General features: G+C 37.7%; 2 protein-coding genes across 3 annotated transcripts; one reads left to right on the top strand and one right to left on the bottom strand.

The window, feature by feature from the left end:
• Window positions 1–597: 597 nt before the first annotated feature.
• On the bottom strand, window positions 598–5,912 carry otx2b (orthodenticle homeobox 2b). 2 transcript variants are annotated; one of them, XM_084096914.1, is made up of 4 exons: window positions 5,784–5,912; window positions 3,549–3,780; window positions 2,530–2,681; window positions 598–2,278 (listed from the first exon to the last, which is right to left on the bottom strand). In XM_084096914.1, the coding sequence occupies exons 2-4, from the start codon at window positions 3,643–3,645 to the stop codon at window positions 1,658–1,660; spliced, it is 870 nt and encodes a 289-aa protein (XP_083953040.1). In that variant the 5' UTR covers window positions 3,646–3,780; window positions 5,784–5,912; the 3' UTR covers window positions 598–1,657. The 2 variants fall into 2 exon arrangements, with proteins under 2 accessions (XP_083953040.1, XP_083953039.1); XM_084096913.1 differs by having other exon boundaries at window positions 5,579–5,802.
• A 392-nt stretch (window positions 5,913–6,304) lies between these two features.
• On the top strand, window positions 6,305–10,402 carry LOC311072085 (uncharacterized protein). The gene is made up of 4 exons (XM_084096835.1): window positions 6,305–6,750; window positions 7,383–7,483; window positions 8,692–8,714; window positions 10,136–10,402. Exons 1-4 carry the CDS (start codon window positions 6,719–6,721, stop codon window positions 10,280–10,282), a joined length of 303 nt encoding a protein of 100 aa, XP_083952961.1. The 5' UTR covers window positions 6,305–6,718; the 3' UTR covers window positions 10,283–10,402.
• Window positions 10,403–21,183: the final 10,781 nt, after the last annotated feature.

Below are 21,183 nucleotides of genomic sequence, written 5' to 3'. Positions count from 1 at the left end.
GTGGGGAAAATGAGAAATAATTAAAATTTGCCCAGGCCACGGATACGTTTTCTTTATGTGTCCTGATCCTTAATAGCCAAATTACAAGACACGTACAAGCCAGTGCTTTTCAAGTTTTACCTTTAATTTAAGTTTCAGAGGCCTAAACCTTATCAAAGCCAAATGAACCACTTGTTGATGCATTATTAAAATGGACTGGAATAGCCTACAGCGTGGAGTTGAGATGGACAACTTCTTGTAACTGAATCAACCAGGAGATTGCCATTAATAGCTATTTAATGTGGATATGCACGGGATTTGCTCTTTTCATTCCTCCAAAGAAAATGGACATAATTTCAGTTTGAAAGTTCGTTGTGAAATAATTAACACGTTAGAGCGCTTTTAAATTATTCTTTTAAATAAATAGGTAATATTGTTTAATGCACACGCCATAGTTTGGCATTTTCCTGATAAAGCATCATTGTCGCTCAAAAAAATTTGTCAGTTCAGTTAATTTGACTTTTAGTCATAAATCGGGCCTCTCCTCCTAATCACCTTTAAAGCCAGTAATTTCAAACTATTGTAGCTAACCTACAAAACACAAACACACACATAAAATTCAGAATACATTTTAATAACTCGTCCAGACTTAATAACTTTAAATATTGTGTCAGATTTTAAATTGTTTATTCATATTTCTGTGGCGGGACCACATTACCACTCCAGACAGGTTTAAGATCCACGTGTGTGCATCAGTTATGACCAATGGAGATCAATGAACGGGGACAGACAGTTCCTTTCTTACACATTCTCTTGAGTCCCTGTATTTTCGAGATTGTTTGTCTTAATCCAATAGTAATCATGTGACTAATCTTATTTACCGTCGTGTTTTCTTAAAGAAAAAAAAAGTTTAAAATCTATTAAAATCACAGCCGAGTCTTCGCAGATGCGACGGAGCTCACAAATTGCATACAGTTACAACAGATCACAGTTTCGAAGGCTAGCACAGATAAAAAAAAACACAAATGTACCATTTATATAAGACACACATTGATTGTCTTTTAAAAACTACATATTGATTCCTTATAAACACCTTTTCTTAAATAAAGTAGTGCATCCAGGTCGCCACGGGGGCGTTCAGCACACACACACACACACACACGCACACACACTCGCACACATCCTCTCTATCATCCTCCTGATGGAAGTGTCTCTCGTCTTGCCAACATTGAAATAGGTCGGCGTGCTGTAAGAGGCTTAGAGAAAGCCTGCCCATTCCAAGCACTTAAGCAAAAGATTGGCTCCTTTTGCCATGTAGTTTTTTTTCTCCTCTTTTCTTGTGTAAGGATTTGTTCCGTGGCTTTGACCTAACTTATTACAAATTCACTTTGATTCCCTGTATACCTTAAACAACAGGTTGTGGTCAGATGGCCTATGTTTATACGCACACCACCCTTCAAATACTTTGCACGCCACAAGGGGTGCATGTAGCTCAAATAGATATTTCATGTCAAAGACAAACTTCAAAAGCGCTGTCGGGCTCAATGCAACCCATCCATCTCGGAGAGATCGCGCGCCACGGAACACTTCTGTTTTTGGAAAGATGGCAGGTCTACAACGTTTATTTTATGGTCTTTTAGTGTGTTGATTGGACAGAATGGCAGACGTTTTATTAGTTTCACAACACCTGGAATTTCCAGGAGGAAGTCTGGTCTTTGTAATCCAAGCAATCAGCATTAAAGTTCAGTTTCCACGAGGACGCTTGGTCCTTATAATCCAAGCAATCCGCGGTGGAGTTGAAGCCGAGCCCCGAGGCACCGTAACCTTGTGTGGGAAGGGACGCGGGAGACTGGTTCAGGTGGCTGGTGACAGCGTTGCTGCTCATGGGGCTCAAAGTGGATCCTGGTCCGGTCAGCTGATGGTGCATGGGCGCCAAGTAAGAGCCGCAGTCCATGCCCCCAAAGTAGGACGTGGAACCAGCGTAGCCCTGGCTGTATCCAGACGCTTGAGTATAGGTCATGGGGTATGATCGCTGCATGCAGGAGGAGGAGGTAGAGAGTGGGTCTGACAGCGGCGAGATGGAGGCCGGGCTCCAAATGGACACCGGCGCGGTTGTGGTGGAGATGGCCGGTACTGAAGTGCTGGAGGGCGGGGTGAACTGGCCACTCGCCCCGCTCTCAGAACTGGCCTCCCGCGCTGGAGAGCTCTTCTTTTTGGCAGGTCGCACCTTGTTCTGGCCTCCGTTTTGTTGTTGTTGCTGCTGCTGGCGACACTTTGCCCTTCGGTTTTTAAACCAAACCTGACGTGGTAAAAACAGGATTTATTAACATTTACAATGTCACCTAACTTCCTTATTATGGGGAAGCACAACTTCTATGCTAAATTATATAGCCTATGTTCTGTAGTGTCTTAGCAGAAAATAAGAAAACATAAATGATATTTACTTTTATTATTTTAGAGCGTCCCTCAGTTCATAAAGATGTCCATGTATTTCACATGTTTGGATTTTTAAAATAAGACACTCTTGCATCTTTTTTTAATGATGCGTACCTGTACACGGGACTCCGGTAAGTTGATTTTCAAGGCCACCTCCTCGCGCATGAAAATATCCGGGTAGCGCGTTTTCGCGAATAAAGCCTCCAGCACATCTAGTTGCGCTCTAGTAAATGTTGTCCTTTCCCGCCTCTGCTTTCGAGGAGTCGCTGTTTAAAATAAAAATAAAAAATGCATCACACGGTTGTCAATCCGAAAATTTTACTTTAAAAGCAGGTTATGCATATAAATACATGACACCAAAATATTACTATCTGAAACGGCATCATAAATTGATTAATACAAATGTTTGACGTAAGTTATAATTAAAAATCGAAATATATATATTTTAATGCTTCAAACTTTTTTTCCCATCTGATATAGGCTATGTTATTGTTGGTACAGTTTTAACAAAATCAAAATAGGCTACTTTTGAGAATAAATATAGCCTACACTGTAAAAATTATTGTTGGTTTAACTTTAAACTTTAAAAAGTAAGTTACCTGGTTACCTTAAAATCTTGAGTTCACTGAAATTAAAAATTTGAGGTAATACAATGAAGGAGATTGGATTAATAAACAGAAATTCAAAGTATTATGTTATCTGAACCACATTAATTATCTAAGTTGATTTAAAAAAATAAAAAAGTTGTGATGACAAATCATGAAAATGTTTTTAAAAAAAATGTTTTTACATATGCCGTTTTATTTTAATTCACCAATTATTTAAGGTTTTAAATTGTTATAATTTCTCAAGTAAATTGTATGATCTGAAATTGGATTTCAAAAGGCTGTGAATTTCAAAATTGTAATCTCATAACTGTACAATAAAACAATCCCGCTGAAAGTGTAATTATCAGACTATAGCAATACAACCAGCCCAGCAAATCAAATAGCCAGGCCTACTATTTACATTTATGCACATACGGGCAAAACTGCTATAATCCTGAATCAATAAAGAGCAACTCTACATCGTAGTGTGCTTAAGCCTTCCAATCGTCTTTTACATCAGATGGTTTATTCGGAAGCTGGTCTCACCTGGGTAACCAACGGAGGGGTGCAGAAGGTCCATACCGGAGGCAGTTAAACTTAGCCCGTTGACCGTGTAAGGTGGTTGCTTGAGATACGACATCATGCTAAAGATGGTTGTGGGGGGTAAAGTTGGAGAAAACGTGGAAAGCTGGACACCGGCTCCTTTAGTCTTTCTTCCTTAGCTTACTTCTGCTTCTAGCTTGTTTACGTCTTCAGCAGTGGATGTGAACCAAAAACCCTGTGTTCAAAAAAACACAAAGATAAAAAGAGATGTTCACGTAATTGCGACGACGCAGGTTGTCATATAGAAACGCGTGTTCCTGTAGCTGCGATGACTTCTGGGCGAATAAAGCACATCCACACCGCAACGTGCTCTTAAAGCCGCTCCAGACCTCCAGCTGTCCTCATGAGATGAACGAAGCTCATCTTGACAAACGCCCCCCGTCCCTCCCCTTCCTCCCCTCTCCCCACCAACCCCAAAAAGTAACATCTATTAATTGCAACAAGTCTTCACAAAGACAAAACTCAGTCGTTCAAATGTGCACACAAGCCAGAAACGCAATTTGCATAGGAACCCGGCTAATTGTCTCAGGCATAAGAGCATTGATTGGGAGCTATTGGTGGAAACAAAGGCCACTGTTAGCCTGATAACTAATGCTGATAACAAAAGCTCCACTGGCAAGGGACAAAAGTAACAATGACAAAAGTAACCTCCTCCTTTACTTAGTCATATCAGTCAGAACAGTGTTATAAAAGTATAATTATAATTACGTGTTTTAGTATTTTACAGAAATTACCTATGTTAAGGAGTCTAACAAATAAGCTCAACTTTAATCTATTTGATGTTCCATTAAACATTTGTCCCTCGATGGATTGTGTTTGTTTAGCTGATGTAGGCTAGTTTTATTAGTTTAGATAATAGTTTATTAGAATAATAATAATAATAATAATAAATCTGTCTGAAAAGAAAATATTATTAGTCAATTTAAGTTTTCAGGCCCAAATAAAAACGTAAAACATATGTTTCTTATAATAGTCTATTGGGTCAAGCAAACCTTCAAATTGTCTGAAGTTCAGCATCATCCGAATCACAATCCTGTCTGAATAAATTATGATATTACTAAACAAAAACTTATTATACAGAAAAGTTTTTTTTTTTTTTTTTATCCAACGGTTTCGCCCCTCAATCTGTCACTTAAAACAGTCCTCGTCTACCAGTTGCACAGCCGCTCAATAGTAATTACCTCATCCAAGAATTAATTATGATAAATGTTGTTGTTGATAAATTAACGAGATAATCCGTGTGGCACGCGCTCCCCTAATTACTGGACGCTACCTTTTCAGATGAACGTTTGGCCTCATTGATTCTGTGCATGACTACAATAAAAATCACACGCATGCGCGCGCTCGCGCTCGCACACACACATACACTCAGACACTTCAATGAATCGTTGTCTCTGACACGATACTGAACAAACTACTGAAATAATAATACAAAAGTATTGAGACTTATAAGCATCAGATTTCCACTTGTGCAATAAAGATGAAAATAAATCACAAGCGAATCGACACAATATAAATGAGTGTTTGGATATCTGTATTCTTCAGAAATAAGAGAATTATTTCTGTCTTTGTTCGCTCATTATTTAGCAATTTGCACTCACACTGTTGAAATGGGCAAACAAAAGTTAGCTTACGTACAGTAGATTTAAATTCACTTTTGAAAATGAAAATGGTGAAACAGCGCACTATCACAAGTCAAAATGTACATCAGCTAATATCGATTTTCTTTTTTCTTTTTTAAATTAAGGATCACGTTAAACAGCCTATAGACTATTTATTTGGCGATCTTAAAATACAAGCTCAAAAGAAACGAACGTTTGAGCCATAAAAAGATGAATAAACTGCACAGAAAGATTCATTTGCGTAGCACAACAACGACGACAATAATAATAATAATAGGGGCCTATCATAAATGATGCATAAATGCATAAATAATATTGCACATACACGACTACATAAAGCGGGCTACTTACTGAATAACTGGATTCAATTCGAAGTCCGTTAAAGTTTTATGTCCGATAGCAAATATAGCCTACGTCTAAATCGTTACAAAAAAAAAAATATTCAAGGCATCAAGATAAAATCCTTTTCATCAAAGCGTGAAGCAAATGAGTTATGATGAAGCCTCAGCTAAACACGAAGAATGGATAAAATGGTTTAGAGAGATTAAGCACATACGGTTATGATTCGCTGCTCTTCTGGGTTGAAGTTGCTGGAGTCTGATTTGTACAGCACGCTGGCCAATGAAGAGCTCAGGACTGGAGTCTGTTTCTCTCGCAGGGCCCTTTGCAGGGAAACAAATGTCGACAGCTACTTTTTGATGCAAACTCTCCAGCCAATGAGAGCGAGGCCCTAGCGGAGCACATTCACATCTCCGAGAGTCATCGGAATGTCATTTTATGTTGTAACATTAACTCATAGTGTTATGACTAAAGTGGAAAGAGAATTAATTTCTTAGTTGTTATACTCAAATCTTAAAAACACTGATCTTTGTTTGAAATCACCATTTTATTTTGGCTTCGGTGGCCCCTAGTGAATAGCCTATATAGGCTATGCGCTATAGTTTGTATCCGTATCGTATGCACTCCAAAAAGTTGCAAAGGTAACAATAGTAGGCTATATAATTTCAGACATGATTATAAATCATGAGAGAAAACAGCAGACTCAGTCTTTTATTATTCTTAACACCGAGGAGAAAACAAATGTTGAATACGGACGCTTCAGACCTCTTGCATTTGTGTTGCGTAGCTGGAGGGATTTACGGCGACTTAATTCCTTAAAACTGTCCTCTCGTCCACATGACGCTCAAACTGCAAGTGCTCAAGCTGATATACCCAAAAGCATCAAGAGATGAGTGCATCGCATGGCCATGGGGCTAGATTAAGGCCTTTATAAGACATGTAGGATACACGTGAAACCAGTGGAGTGGCACAACGAGGAGGTGAATTAGGTAGGCTACCTTTAAAAATGTTTAAAACAACACGTTGCCAATATCCACTTGGAGAAATGTCTATCGGGATTCTTCTGTGTGGGAGGACAGTATCATAACAGCTTTAGGTCTGTAGCCTACATTTGAAGACATCCTGAGAAGTAGAGAACCTGACAAGCACCCGATGACTCGAGACGCGCGGACAAATGAACAACGGTGAGAAACATATTAACAGATCATTGTTTTAACGCATGCTATTTTAAAAAAAAAAAAATTTAATCCAGGACACTTATGTTTAAATGAAATTCGACTTTTTCTAAATGAAATAATTTACTGATATAAATACACCACCATATTTATGATTATTATGGTGATTTTATTATTATTGTTGTTGTTGTTGTTGAATTTCCAATCAGTAAGTTCTAATCCTTTTTCAGTAAAGATAACTGTGACATTTTGTTTGATATTATTGGAGTATAAGAAAAAAAAAATATATATAGGCTATATATATATATATAAAATAAAATAAAAGTTAAGATTAGCATTTTCCTGTTTAGTACCCTACTAATAAATTATATTAACAACACTATCTAGAAAGTAATACTACTACTACTACTACTAATTATTATTATTTGAGATGTCCTTTTTTTATTTCACTTACATTAAATGATGCCGTAATTGAGAACGTAAACGCAAAGAGAATAAAAAAACAAAAAAAACAAAAAGTGTCTACTGTTTTATTCCAGTTAGAATCTATCATAATGTGTTTATTAAAAAACATTTTCTTTTATATGTAGATCTAGGAATGTCATTCCATTAATCCAGTGTGATCTTTCATTGGGTTACAGATGCAGAAATCAAAACTTTTACACTTCAAGACTTGAGATGGAAAGCTTCGGTTGTGCACCTGCTATTGTGGACAGAGATGATGACAGTCACCATTCTCCTGGTGATTTACCTGTTCATATTTCCCCACATCCACCTGCCACGCGCTGTTTTCAAAATCTACAAACAATGGCTTTCACTGCAAGCGCTTTTGGAGTTCTTTGTGTTCGAAAGTTCGACAATGAAAAATGAAGCCAGATTGCCGTTTCTCCTCTAAACTCATTCGCTTGAGCTCAAGTATCAAAAACTGCAGGTCGCTACATGTCGAGGATGAACCAGAATGATAATTGTTCTGGTAGGACCGTGAGAACATCTAACATACAAAAAACATGGACAAATTATTTTTTTGTTGTTGTTGCGGTTTTTCCTTTTAAGATTTAAAAATGATCGGGCACTTGAAAAGTTCACATCAGCAGTTTTTTAAAATACGCTAGCCTACGTGTTTCACGTTATATTAATGTGGACTGTGTAATTTATTTAGTAACACGCAATGATAAATAAACGATGTTTCATGATCTACCAGCATCCCGTGTGCCTTTATCGCTGGATCTCGCCCAGCGTTGCCTCTCGCTGTTTAAACTGCTAAATTATTTATCAAATTCTAAACGCCCCGCGTCCGGAGGGAACTCTCATCTTTAAAGGAATTGTGGTTCGTCAAAGTGAAAAAGAGCAATGCGTGTTCGCGCCTGTGGCCACAACAGCGCAATCCCAGTAAATGACACCCTTTCCCTTTAATCTCCACTTTGCTTGAGTGGCGAGCCCCAATCGTAAACGTTTATTTCAGTTATAATATTGAGGATGAATCAATATCTAGTAATTTGCTACGACGATACCTTTTTTTTTTTTTGTAAAAAAAAAAAGAAAAAAAAAGACGACGACAAATAAGTAAATGTATAATTACCCTACTAAAACAGATATGAAAAATACAATGTCTATAATAATATTAATAATGGTAGCACTTTATTTTACAGTCCTGTTACAGTACATACTATGTACTTAGTAATTGCAATAACTGTAATATGAACCTCCCCTAAACCTAACGTTAACCCATGTAGTTATATTACACTTTCTTAAGTATGTACATAAGTGTACATTCTGTAAAATAAAGTGCAACCATAATAAATAATAATAATGTTATTATTTATTATTAACAATAACAACAATCCATTATTATTATTATTATACAAACAAAATGTTAAAAGTATTGTGTAGCCAGAAGTAAATCAAATCCTAGCACCTCCACCCTAATCTCTCTTTTTGTCTCCCCTGCAGGTCCGAATGTTTTGCAAGCTCTGGTGGGCAAAAGCAAAGTGGACATTATCTGATGTTATCTTATGTGAATGTTTGGAGGAGCACAGTAGGAGTGGATCGGTTTCTTCACAGTTCTATTAAACAACTGAAGATTAGGACATCTTTAGTAGCTTTTCAATTATGACACCATGTGTTGCACTTACTCTGAAATGGCTTGATTCATTTCAATGAATGTTTGACTTGTCTGTGTCTTCCGGTGTTGTGTTTTTCTCCTCATAAGGTTGAGTTTAGAGATCAGATTAAATCATATATATGGTTGAATGGACATAATTTAGCATGATTGACCTGCTATAATATTCCCCCAAATGTGTCTCTGATTTGACATAATTGTGACAGTGTTTAAATGCGATAACAGAGTCATTTTTTTTTGATGAGAGGAACACTTGAATGTGAAGGTATATTTGCACAAAGTAATTACTCTGAATGAAAGAGCTCGTTTGATCTTTATTGACATTCATAATTTCCCGTGTGCCACATCTTCCCGTAAGGTACAGGAAACTTAAATAGGGTTAAATGTTACGCGTCACGGTCCGAGAAAATAAGGATGTCAGATTGGAAGGGTGGGGGAAACGGAGGATGATTGCACAGTACATTTCAAGAGATCACTAAGGTTACAGCAATCTACATAGAAACAGACTTGGGATAAAGAGAAAGAGAGAAAGCACATTCAAATTCCTCAGTACAGTTACGCATACTGAAACAATATTGTACAACACCAAATTTTTAAATATGTATAATTGTGTTTTATCTTTTGAAAAAATAACTTTTTTTATGCCTTTTTCCCCGTAATATATGTAGTTTATTCTAGATGCATTTTTTCCCCAATGCAAATTTTGGTAACAGTTTATTTTATGTCCTTGTTACACATATATATTGCGTGCAGTTGCTATAGTAATAACTATAAATTATGCATAATTAGATGCAACTAACCCTAAACCAAACCCTAACCCTATAGTAAGTACATGTAGTTACTTAATAATATATAATTACACTGTAACAAGACCACCCACTTCTGTAACCTTATTTTAATGTGTTTTTGTTACACTTTAATTATTTATTTAAGTACTAAGTAATATTAAGTAACTACAAGTGTTTACTATATAGTGTTAAGATTAGGGTTTGGTTTGGTTTAGTTGCATGTAATTATGCATAATTTATAGTTATTACTATAGTAACTACATGCAACATGTAACAATGACACTGTAAAATAGTGTTACCAAATAAAGAGTAACCCAAGTTTTCAATGTTTGTTGTACATAAGCGCGCTCTATACTCCTGACTAGAGCAGAAAAAGGCACAAAACCAGGACAGAATTCTGTGCATATGTATGATGCATTTAGTATCTTCTGGAAATATTTAACGGTTATTAATCACTACTGTAATTGTTTGTCTGCTGTTTACACAGGGGCCAAGCGGTAAACAAATGGATTCAATTAAAACCGATTCTTCCCTTCAAGTCATCAATTTGAGGCAAAGTAAGCCCTCCACCATACTGACAAGGACAAACAAGTACACACAAGGGGACACTAAACGTTCTTTCAGTCATGCATAAACATGCTTTTCTCTCTACACTCTTGCTCACACACACACACACACACACACACACACACACACACACACACACACACACACACACACACACACGCACACGCACACACACACACACAAAAACCCTCAAGGTGAACTTGGTGAAAGATCCACAAATACAGATCTTCAAAGAATTTGCAGTGCAATTGTTTCAAACGAACTTTTCCAAACGGATAATGATAACTCCATTCAGTGCATTATTGCTGGTGTATTTTGTGAGTGGCGTGAGGTGTGTGTACGGTGGATCCTGCCCTGCAGTGTGAGCTTCACTTCTCTCGCCTCTCTCAGAGTTCAAAGGCGCAGGAACTGAGAGGGTCGGATTTATTCAGGCTTTATGTGGTAAATGCTTGGATGTCTTTCTTGTAGTCTGCAAGGCCTTAAGATCACATTTAGGAAATGTTCTATTGTGAGGTTGCCTGTGAAATCCCCATAATAAATTCACCAAACAGGCACAAGCAATGGCTATTTATGATCGTGGTCATATTTTTCCTTTCTGTCTTGCCTTCCGGGTAAAGGTGTGTCTGTTTATGCATCACTTTTAGACTCGCTGTGCTGCAAACATGAGTAACATGGACATGAAAGGATCAATGATCATACATTAAAACAATTTCTCTTATTGAAACTTTCAATACGAAGTTTGGATTATTATGGTTTAGTGACACAGAAGTAGTCTAATTAAACAAATACTTCACCCTTAACTTTAATTCTATCATCATTTACACATTCTCATGACTTTTTTCTATGGAAGATGGTTTGAAAATGAAAATGTATGGGCGGAATTTTTTTTCAAAATATCGGAAGAGGAAAGAAAGTCATACATTTGTAACGACATGAAGGTGAGTAAATGATGACAGAATTTTATTTGTTTGGCTGAACTATCCCTTTAAGAAGTGACAATTATTTAGGTGAGTAAATGATGACTGAATTGTCATTTATGGGGTAACTATCCCTTTAAGAAGTGACATAACAATTATTTTGTCCTCAAGCCAAATATTTGCACCTATCCTCAAATAAGCACGTTAACATTAGCGAGTCTTTAATTATGTGATATAATTAACCCTGCACCCAGTTTGAAAGGCATGTGAGTCGAGGACGAGCCCCCATATGGGGTGAGCATTCCTTGCATGTGCCCCGTCCAAACCCCACTTTGTTTTGAGTGACATTCTGGCACTCTTGTTCATACACCAATACTCAGCCTCCAAATTGTACCGTCTTGCTGTCTTACACACTGCCAGTTCACACACATCTCTCTCCCTTACACTAAAACACGTTTCATCAGGTTTTATGCAAATATTTTTTATTAGTCTTCTGAAAATCACTTTTCTTCTTTTCCTTGCTTTGTTTTTTAAGTGCCAGTCCCTCTCAACTGTTATATCTCTTTTGGGAAAGTGGAGGCTGTCTGTTGGGACTCCTCTCATAATTCTGTCAGTTGGATGTTTCCATTACGTTCTCTTCACGTTCCTGCCATGTTCTTGTCCCGGCTCCAGCCTGTAGTCAGCTACCCTTCCAGCCACAGGCTGGCAGCTGTGTGTGTGTGTGTGTGTGTGCAATTGTGTATCTCTAAGGGCTTGTCTGTCAACTGGAACCCTCCCCTCCAATTAGGAGAGTAAACACAAGACCCGTCTGTGTGTGTGTGTGTGTGTGTGTGTGTGTGTGTGTGTGCTTGTGTACATGCTTATAAGAAGTTCACAAACTGTCACCTAAAACTCCCCTCCAGTGATAAAACAATGCCTAGATTCTGATCGCCAAACTCTTTTAATTATATAGACTGTCTTTACTCTAAATGTGGATTATTTTGGCATAAATATAGTAAGAATACTACTAAAAAACAAAAACAAAGTATATGTAAATAATGTAAAATAAATGTAAAATTAGACACTTTAAAAAAAAAAGGTTATTAGTCTTTTCTCATGTAGATATGAAAGGAAAGATGTTTAGATTTGATTTGACTACACTAATATATTGTAGAGTTTCTAGATATTTATATTGAGTGGTTTTTCTGAGGAAGTATTTGGCGCTTGAATGTATGTTACATTGAACTGGACATATTTTAGTAAAAAAGTGAAGAAAGTGCTTATTTTCGACATTAACATGACAGGTCACCATTCGCCGTTCTCCTGGTTACCATGGGGAAACAATACCGCTGAAAAGAATGTAGAGTCTGCCGGAGTTGCAGACTGGGACAGAACGGGATGTGTGTGTGTGTGTGTGTGTGTGTTGGGGGTGGGAACACTCTCAGAAACCCCAGTGGTTACCGCCTTGCGGCTGGCAATAGGGATGCAGGAATTTCACTAGACCTACTGCCCGGAAAATGCCAGGTGGGAGACGAGGAGCGGACAGAGGGTGTGGACGAGTCACATTAGTTGTTGGCAGGGGAGGTGGTGGATAGGTAGATCAGGAACTGACAGAAGCTCAATAGAAAAATAGAGCAGTCAAAGCAATTGCAGCTTGATGCGTTTATTGTCGTTTTAATGTCATTTGCAGAATGAGCATTTGTCTAGAATGTAAGCTAGAATGTAAACTAGTAATTTTTAGGTGCATAATTCTTTTGGAATATTTATAGGTATATACATATTGCTTTGAGCAATGTTTTTATTATTTGTTTAGAGTTAAAGCTGAATAAGTAACTTTTCGAAATGGTAAATAAAATGCCACTAAAATCTAAAAAGTGTCACCATTCTTTGTGGTATTGTAAAAAAATGATACTGACATGCTGAACATATTTTTAATGAAATGATTTTCTAATGATGCTGATATGATTGCTGAGACTTGGGTGTATTTTTATCTTTTATTTAGCAATGGAAAAAACCTTAGTTTTTGATGTTTAAAAATAATTTCACATGCCCTTATCCATGATCAAATGCATATTTTAAACTATTTGAATATAATGCAATAAAATAATCTTTTCTTTTAATAAGAGTGTTGTTTATTAAAATTGTCTCCAACTATATTGGATTTTGTAGAGTAAAAGACCTTGTAGGTGTTTTTAGTAATATTGCATTGTATAATTTTATCATGATTCACTAATGTGACTCATATGAAGTCATAAACATATAAAATGGCATTACATCTACAAATGTGGTGAAGGGGAAGAGCAGCTCAGTTGCTTTGAAATCAATGTGGTCTCTGCTGTGGAGCTTCTGGGGCACAGTTCAATAAAGCAGCAGCATAATGGTCAGCACCATGGTGGAGCCATCGAGTCATGGAGCAACATCATGCTCCTCAGCAGGGGAAGACATCGGGCAGATGGGTCCAGTGTAGCGGGACAACTCCATCCCTCCTCCACTCCATTCAACACTGCTCTCTTTCTAGCTCTCTGCCCCACAGTGAGACTGGTCAGAGTCTGATAAACCGGCCGAAATCAAACAGATCGAGAGGGTTATTGCACAGGAAAAGATCAACAAAGCACAGCAGGACGTATTAATGCGCTATGTTTCATTTGTGATTGGCGAATCAATTACCACACGCTTAAAAAATAAAGATTCCAAAAGGAGGCTTTCACAGCGATACCACAGAAGAAATATTCTGGGTTCCCCCAAAAAAGAACCTTTCAGTGACCAGTTAACTTAAAAGAACCACGTTTTGTCTTAGTGTGAAGAACATTTTAATCTGTTGTGTAATGGAAAAGCTGTTAGAGGTTCTTCACGGAACCCTAAATGGCAATAAATAACCTTTATTTTTAAGAGTGCAACAACACAGAAACAAATGAGAGACAGGGCAGATATGCAAGAGTGGTAAGACGAGCATAAGCGAGTCGGTGATAAAGACGGAGAAAGAGCAAGGGAAAGGAGGGAGAGAGAGCAAGGGCAAACGTGTGATTGAAAGAGAGAGGGCAGGCATATCCCTTTGAAATGCCCACTCAGGGGTAGGAGCCTGGGGAAGCAGGCTGGAGTGGCCCAGCGCCTGGACAGACAGGCAGTCACCACTCTGGGCCAGAGTCCAGCACCCCTCCGCCATTCCCACCAGCCTCTCCTCCTCGCCCAGGCCAGACTGGCTGTGTCCCCCCCTCTGCCCATCAGTCAGCCAGCCTCCAGTGGACCAACTGGAGCCTCCCAACCTCACCTTGCCAACAACCCCCCTACTTCCAACCCCCACCCAACTGTATGGCCCAGGCCCAAACTGATTCGCCCCATCAGAGCAACCTCTGTAGTGTGAGGGACTGGCTGATCACTCCTCTGTGAAGTCAGAATACCACACCATTCAGTTATTCTTATTGGTCAAAAACCTACTGTATCATATTTGATATGCAGGTTTCTAAGGCCTCCAACTCTCAATCATCATTGTATTGCATTATATGTTTCGTCCCTACATTAAAAACTACATTTGCATTCAAATATCATCTTACTATAGAGCTTATTCACAGCAGCGCCATCTTTGATTTTTAACAGGAATGAAAGCCAGACTGATAGATAGACTATCTCTTCCGTTCTCATGTGTTTTTGGACTGTTCTGCTTACGAAACACTGCAAAAATAAATTTCCAAGAAATTTTAGTAGACAAAAAACTCCTGACAACATGAGCTGTGGAAAATGATAAGTGATCCAGGAGCTTTATACAGTTTTTTTTTACAGTGGATGCCATTGAAACCCGGCAAGTCTATCCCTCAACAGCCTTGCTTTTACATCAGTCATGGCGCTGCTCTGAATAAGATCTTTTGGGAGATATGAAATTTATATGCATTTTCTGTAAGCAGTCTGCTATACTGTTATAATGATCTCCTTGGTTCAGAATTTCATCTTACTTTTTGGCCATATAAATATCAGCAACTGCACCAAAATTGCATATTTTTGCTCAGTTTGGGCCTCTGAATAAAACTGAGGTGTTGGTCCCTCCTCAAATATAAACTCCATATTCTCCTTATATCATATTATATGAGCCATAAAAGCCTGAAGCATGTCGGGTTTTAAGTCTTCTGTCAAGAGTCTATGTCAAATGTCAAATCCCTATTGGATTTTATTGCAGATTAGTTTTAAAAATTTGCAAATGTGCACTCAATAGGACTTCTGTGTTTGTTTTCCCCATAGTAAATGAGTGGTAACTGTGGTAACCAGGATTTGTTCACTCTCACGCAAAAACTGAATGTACTTTTAAAGGGAAAGTTCAATGCAAAATGAAAATTCTGTCATAATTTACTCACTCTAATGTTGTTCAAAACCTGTAGGACTTTCTTTTTGCTGCGGTTTAAATATTTGACAACTGTATAATTCTCTGTTGTATTTGAATTGGTAGCCCATATTTTATTTATGTTCAATAAATGTTATTTGTTTAGTTATATTTTTCCTATTATTTATTTACCTTTTTTTTTTAATTAAAATGCTTCAATTAAAATGTGGTAAGTTGGTGAAGGGGTGATGAGGATTTATATAAAACTTTTTTTTTAAATAAATATATTCATGTACAATATGAATAGTTTTTCAATTCACTGGTTTTATTTAAAAGCACTCTTCGTACTTGACGTTAATTTAGTTTATGGATAAGCTGTAGATTTTTCAACAGACTTAATCTGTAGCAGATATAAGTGGGGAAATAATATCAGAGTTTGAGATGAATAGTGCAAAAAAAAAAAGTCTACCCTAACATACTTCTCCCTGTAGACCCAAAGACTTCTGTTGATCACAGGGATCAGTTTGGAGTCCCGATCAAGAGTTTGACTCTCAAACTGAAGTTTCATTTGTTTTTTGCATCTTCATTTTTTCTATTATTGCCTGCTTGTCAGTGCCATTGTCTGTTTGTCAGTTTGCAGTTTTGACTTGCCAAGTCCACGATGTCTTTCCCAAACTTGTCTGCCAGTAATTGTTCAGTGCATTTCTCTATTGTTTCGTTCCGAGATATCATCTGATGCGTCATCTCGCCATTATTTTCTGCTCTGCATACTGTCAGGGATGACAACCTCAATCTCTCCACCACCCCCAGGTCTGAGGCAAGGTTACCATGTCCCCATGGCAACAGCAGCAGGCCCACATGATTCGGCACAATGTGAGTGGGAATCTTGCCAAAGACTGGGAATTTGGGTGTGATGTAGACATTGTGGATAACAGGTTCAGCCCCGGTGGAAGCACACGGGTCACATGAGGACTGACTTTCAGAGCATTAGATCACAATGATACTTCAGTAGTTAAGAGCCGCTGTCAGTGTTTTTAATGAAATGCTGTGGTGCCATTACGATTGGAAATTACTTAAAAAAAAAAAAAAAACACATTAAAAACAAAGTTTGTAGGCAATTGCTGTGAAATCTCTCTCTCTCTCTCTCTCTCTCTCTCTCAGCTTGGCTGTGTGTACTGGTGCAATCTACCCAGTGTTTATTTTGTTGTTCTCGTTACAGACCATAAACACCACTTACGCTGCTGTTTGGGGTTGGAGATGAGTGTGTGTGAGCCATGTGCTATATTTGCTGATAACAGGATTTGCTTGTGTTACAAATCACCAAACGAGAAAGGTTAATTGTCAACGCAAGCTTCAAAATAGCTTTAATCTTTAGTATGCGGATGCTTTATTATTTATCTCCAGTAATTAGATATACAGACTTTACTCCATTTTTATATCAGCACTTCTATGTTATGTCACATTGTATTTTTGTTTCTTGGGCATCCTTTACAAATAAAATAGGGTTGTTGTTTTTTTGATTGATTGTAAATAATGTAAATTGTAAAGTATTAAGTGAGTAATACAACTACTGAAGCTTTGAATTCACATTTTTAAGCTAATTAGGAATGATATCAAAAATTGGACTTTGACTTAGGCCATGTTCACACAGCAGCAGAATACAGTTGTCAGTCCATTTTCAGGACTCACAACCGCATTCTCAGAAAACGCTTTGTGTGAACCGCATCAGACTGGGCAACTAGTTGTCCGTCACGTCATATAGCGTGAGAGAAACACTCTGCTCAAACGCGTGTCGACCGTGTGTTACGGGTTTTCATGTGTGGTTTCGATCACTTGCAGTGACAGAGATATGAGCTGTGTGTCATCTGAAGGTTTTAGATCCAATCACTGTTCTCCACCGGAGCGGCTCCCATCAGTTTTGTGTTCAAAACTTTGCGCACACAGATATAAAAGCTGCTGTTGGTTAATGAAGATTTGAAGGATGAACTCGTGGCTCGATTGGAAATCTTGTTGTGTCAAAACGATAAGACTTTTCAGTTTTATGGAGGTCAGCATCTTTGATATTACTTTGGTCACTCTCGTGGTAAGTGGTCAGAGAATACGGGCTTGACTCGTTACACGTTCACAGTGTGAATGTAGCCTTATAGTATATTTTAGCCCCCAAAAAAATTAAAACTCTGTCATAATTTATTCACCCACATGCTTTCCATATTTGTAAAAAAAAAAAAAAGTTGTTTTGGACCCCATTGACATTCACTGTAGAACTTTTGTGTTCTACAAGAAAGAAATTCATACAGGGCTGGAACGACATCATGACTGAATTTTCAATTTCGGTCATCTCTTTAAGACTTCAAAATTTGTCAAAAGTTACACACTTTACTTCTGTGTGAGTGGTTCACTGGTTGCCAAGCACTAGGATTGACTGGGATAAATAAAGATTGAAAGGTAGGTTGAGAGAGAATAAGGGGGTGGGGAGGTGGTCATGTTTTCCACTGGCACGTCGTTAACCTCCCGGGTCTGTGGGGAGAATCGGAGCTGCTGTGGGAGCTTAGAGCATGGAGCATTTGTTTGTGGGACCCCCGGGGGGAGGCAGACCCCATGCCTGAAAATGGGCTTCCAAAACAGCAGTGGGTTGACGAGAGGGGAGGGACTGGATGAGAAGAGGGAGGAGGAGAGGGGGAGACTTAAACAAAAACACCCTGAGGGTCGGAGGTCCCCCTTGGGCAGAGGCCTACAACCATGTCCCCTAAAGAGTGATCCAGAGGCGCTGAAACAAGTGTTGTTTATTACTGGAACTTATTGTTCAGTGGTTGCATAAACACTATCATAGATGTATGAATTGACAAATCTTTGCACAAAGAGTTGGATTATACAGTAATCTAATACAGGTAATGTGACTTGTCCAAGAGTTGGACTAATCTGGTCGTCTAAATTCAGATTTGGAGTTAAAGTCTGTACAACAGTAAATAACTTGTATAACAACAACCCAACATCTACAGTATTAATAGGGCACTGTTGTTTTCCACTAGATGAAGTGCTTTTGGCCAGGGCTTCTTACATTGCACAACTCTTAACCGACTTGTACTACACCAAAATGTACAACAAAAGAAGGTATTCAGATTTATAGTAATAAGGGTCAAACGAAATCACCCATGGCGGTCTGGTCTGGTTATGCAAAAATGTATACTACCATTCAAATGTTTGGGTTAAGTAAGATTTTTTTTAAAAATGTTTTTTAAAGAAGACTCTTATGCTCACCAAGGCTGCAAATATTTGATTTAAAAAATACAGTAAAATAGTGATATTGTGAAATTTTATAACCATTCATTTTTTTTCTTCTAATTTAAGATATTTTAATATGTAATTTATTCCTTTGATGGCAAAGCTTAATTTTCAGCATCATTTCTCCAGTCTTTCTCCAGTCTCCAGATCCTTCAGAAATCATTCTTGTTCTAATTAATATTTTTTTTGTGGCAAACAAGATTTTTTTTTCCAGGATTCTGTGATGAATGGAATGTTTAAAAGAACATAATTTATTTGAAGAAGTTGTTTTTTGTAACAATGTAAATGTTTTTACTGTTACTTTTTATCAATTTAATTCTTTCTTGCTGATTAAAAGTATTAATTTCTTTCAACAAAAATAAAAACTCTTACTGACCCCAAACATTTAAACAGTAGTGTACTTTTGTACATAATTATAGAATTAATTGGATAACATTGCATTAATTTACATGGCATACATCTCAACATCTGCTAAAACCAGAGAGAGTATAAATGTGATGCAATAATTTATCAAAACAAGAATACACTCTTTCTCAGTCCCTTTTTTTTCTTCAAAAAGATTTAGTGGACATCTGTCCACTGCATGAGAAGAACTACTGGTTGCTTCACTGCTTTCGTCAGTCATTTTGAATATATGATATTGCATTGAAAGAATTTTCTGTTTTGTCTAATATTTCTATATATGTTCCAAGACTAAAAAATGCCAACATCTAATAGCTGCACATGTCATAAGTTTTGTCCTGAAGTGTTGAGTTTAAAGTACATTGGTACACCGAGTGCCTCGGGTTGAAACTGTATTGACCCCCGCTGCTCTTTTTAGTGGAAGAGGGTGAGCTAGTACAATGATGATGGCCTAATACTGGCTACAAGACATTGAATCCGCCCTATACCATATACTGCTGAGCTGGTAAATACTCTTACAATCAGTGTATTTTGAACCAACCTTTCACCCCCTTTTTTTCTTTTCCACCCAACAGTGCCCCTCTATTTTCCTACCTCTTTATCCCTTTTAATTAGAAGGCAAATTCTGCTGGGCTGGAGAGATCTAATCCTCCGCCACCCAACAATGCACAGAGTTTGCTTTGAACAACCGACCTGCGGCCCTTAAACACAAACCCCCGCCTCACAGCTGGCCCCCCCTCTGCCCACTCGCCTTCGCAACATCTGATCTGGGAACAGCGGCATTGGTGTCCTCAGAATGGTCACGTATGGTCGGGGATTAGAGAGTTGTATTCTGAATCCTGGTCATCTTCTGAGGTCAGGTTTGGCATGTAAAATCACACACAGAAGGCTTGACTCTTTTTAAACAGTAATAGTTGTATTGAAAATGACTTTCTTTTATGGAGGGAAACATTCCACAATTATTGGCTTAATTACCCACCTAAACGTACTTTTTCTCTCAATAACCATGTCAGATGGTCAACATGCCACAAAAAGTGTTCGTTTTGCTTTCTTTGAGTCCTTATAATTTCATTTCTCCCAAAACATTGCAAGTGTTATAAACACACCAATGCAAACGGTGGAAGTACGAATGAGACTGAGTTAGATGGAGAAAGAGAGAGAGAAAGAGAAAGTGCTATAGCAATGACAGCCTGTTCCTCTGCTAATTTACATATATATTAATGTTCTTCATTGTACATAGAGGATCTCATTAGTCTGTGTGATTTTCAGTCAAGATGCAGTTGGTGGATATTCATAAAACTCATCATTACATATACATAGACACATACATATGTGTTTATGTGTGCAGATGCACATTTGCATTTTGTTGTTTGTGAATGACATTAGTTGATATGAAAGTCTGTCAGTGAAGATAGTTTCGAAAAACAAAGATAAGGCTATGCAAAATTATACATTTACACACACAACTGTATAACAATGCATAATTCCATGTATGTCATAACATTGCATTCTTTTACACGAAAACTCTTTCACGGTGTTAACCAACACACTGTAGAGAGTAAATATTTTAATATTCACATGCATTTACATCAAAATAAATTGTACAGACTGATGTTTAATTAGTATCCCAGTTAAAGTTCCCCATCAGCTTGTGCTGAAGGAAATGTCCTGTATCTTTAAGTCAGTATAATTTGCCTTTAATTTCTACTTTTGGTCCATTAAATTAGCTGACCTTTCTCCATGCCTCTGTACTTTGGATTGGCCAATTACACTGGCTGAAGTGATCATTCTAAAGAGCATAAAATGGAAATGATATTCACGCTGTTCTCAAAGCAGTCTGCCTCTCATATGTGCTCACACCAGGGCAGTGAGGTCATCAGATACAGCCATAATGTGCAAGAATGAAAAAGCATTTAAGAAGGATAATGACCAACGGTTCTGCTATTATGTACTAGGAGATAAGCATATTTTGTGTTTAATAAATCAGTTATATTATGTGCATAATTTTATGTTTAAATAGGCTTTTTCTACTGATTTATTTTTGAGTATGTCAATAAACATTTTAGTATTTGAAGGTTT

This window comes from Abramis brama, assembly GCF_963993115.1.
Source record: "Abramis brama genome assembly, chromosome: 21".
NCBI classification, from domain to species: domain Eukaryota; kingdom Metazoa; phylum Chordata; class Actinopteri; order Cypriniformes; family Leuciscidae; genus Abramis; species Abramis brama.
This window is presented reverse-complemented; position numbering and strand designations above follow the sequence as displayed.

Coding starts and splice junctions, on each gene's coding strand:
- otx2b (XM_084096914.1), bottom strand. CDS start 3,645: ATGATGTCGTATCTCAAGCAACCACCTTACACGGTCAACGGGCTAAGT. Junction 2,682..3,548: donor CCCCTCCGTTGGTTACCCAG/GTGAGACCAGCT, acceptor TATTTTAAACAG/CGACTCCTCGAAAGCAGAGG. Junction 2,279..2,529: donor TACCGGAGTCCCGTGTACAG/GTACGCATCATT, acceptor TTACCACGTCAG/GTTTGGTTTAAAAACCGAAG.
- LOC311072085 (XM_084096835.1), top strand. CDS start 6,719: ATGACTCGAGACGCGCGGACAAATGAACAACG. Junction 6,751..7,382: donor GCGCGGACAAATGAACAACG/GTGAGAAACATA, acceptor ATTGGGTTACAG/ATGCAGAAATCAAAACTTTT. Junction 8,715..10,135: donor CGAATGTTTTGCAAGCTCTG/GTGGGCAAAAGC, acceptor CTGTTTACACAG/GGGCCAAGCGGTAAACAAAT.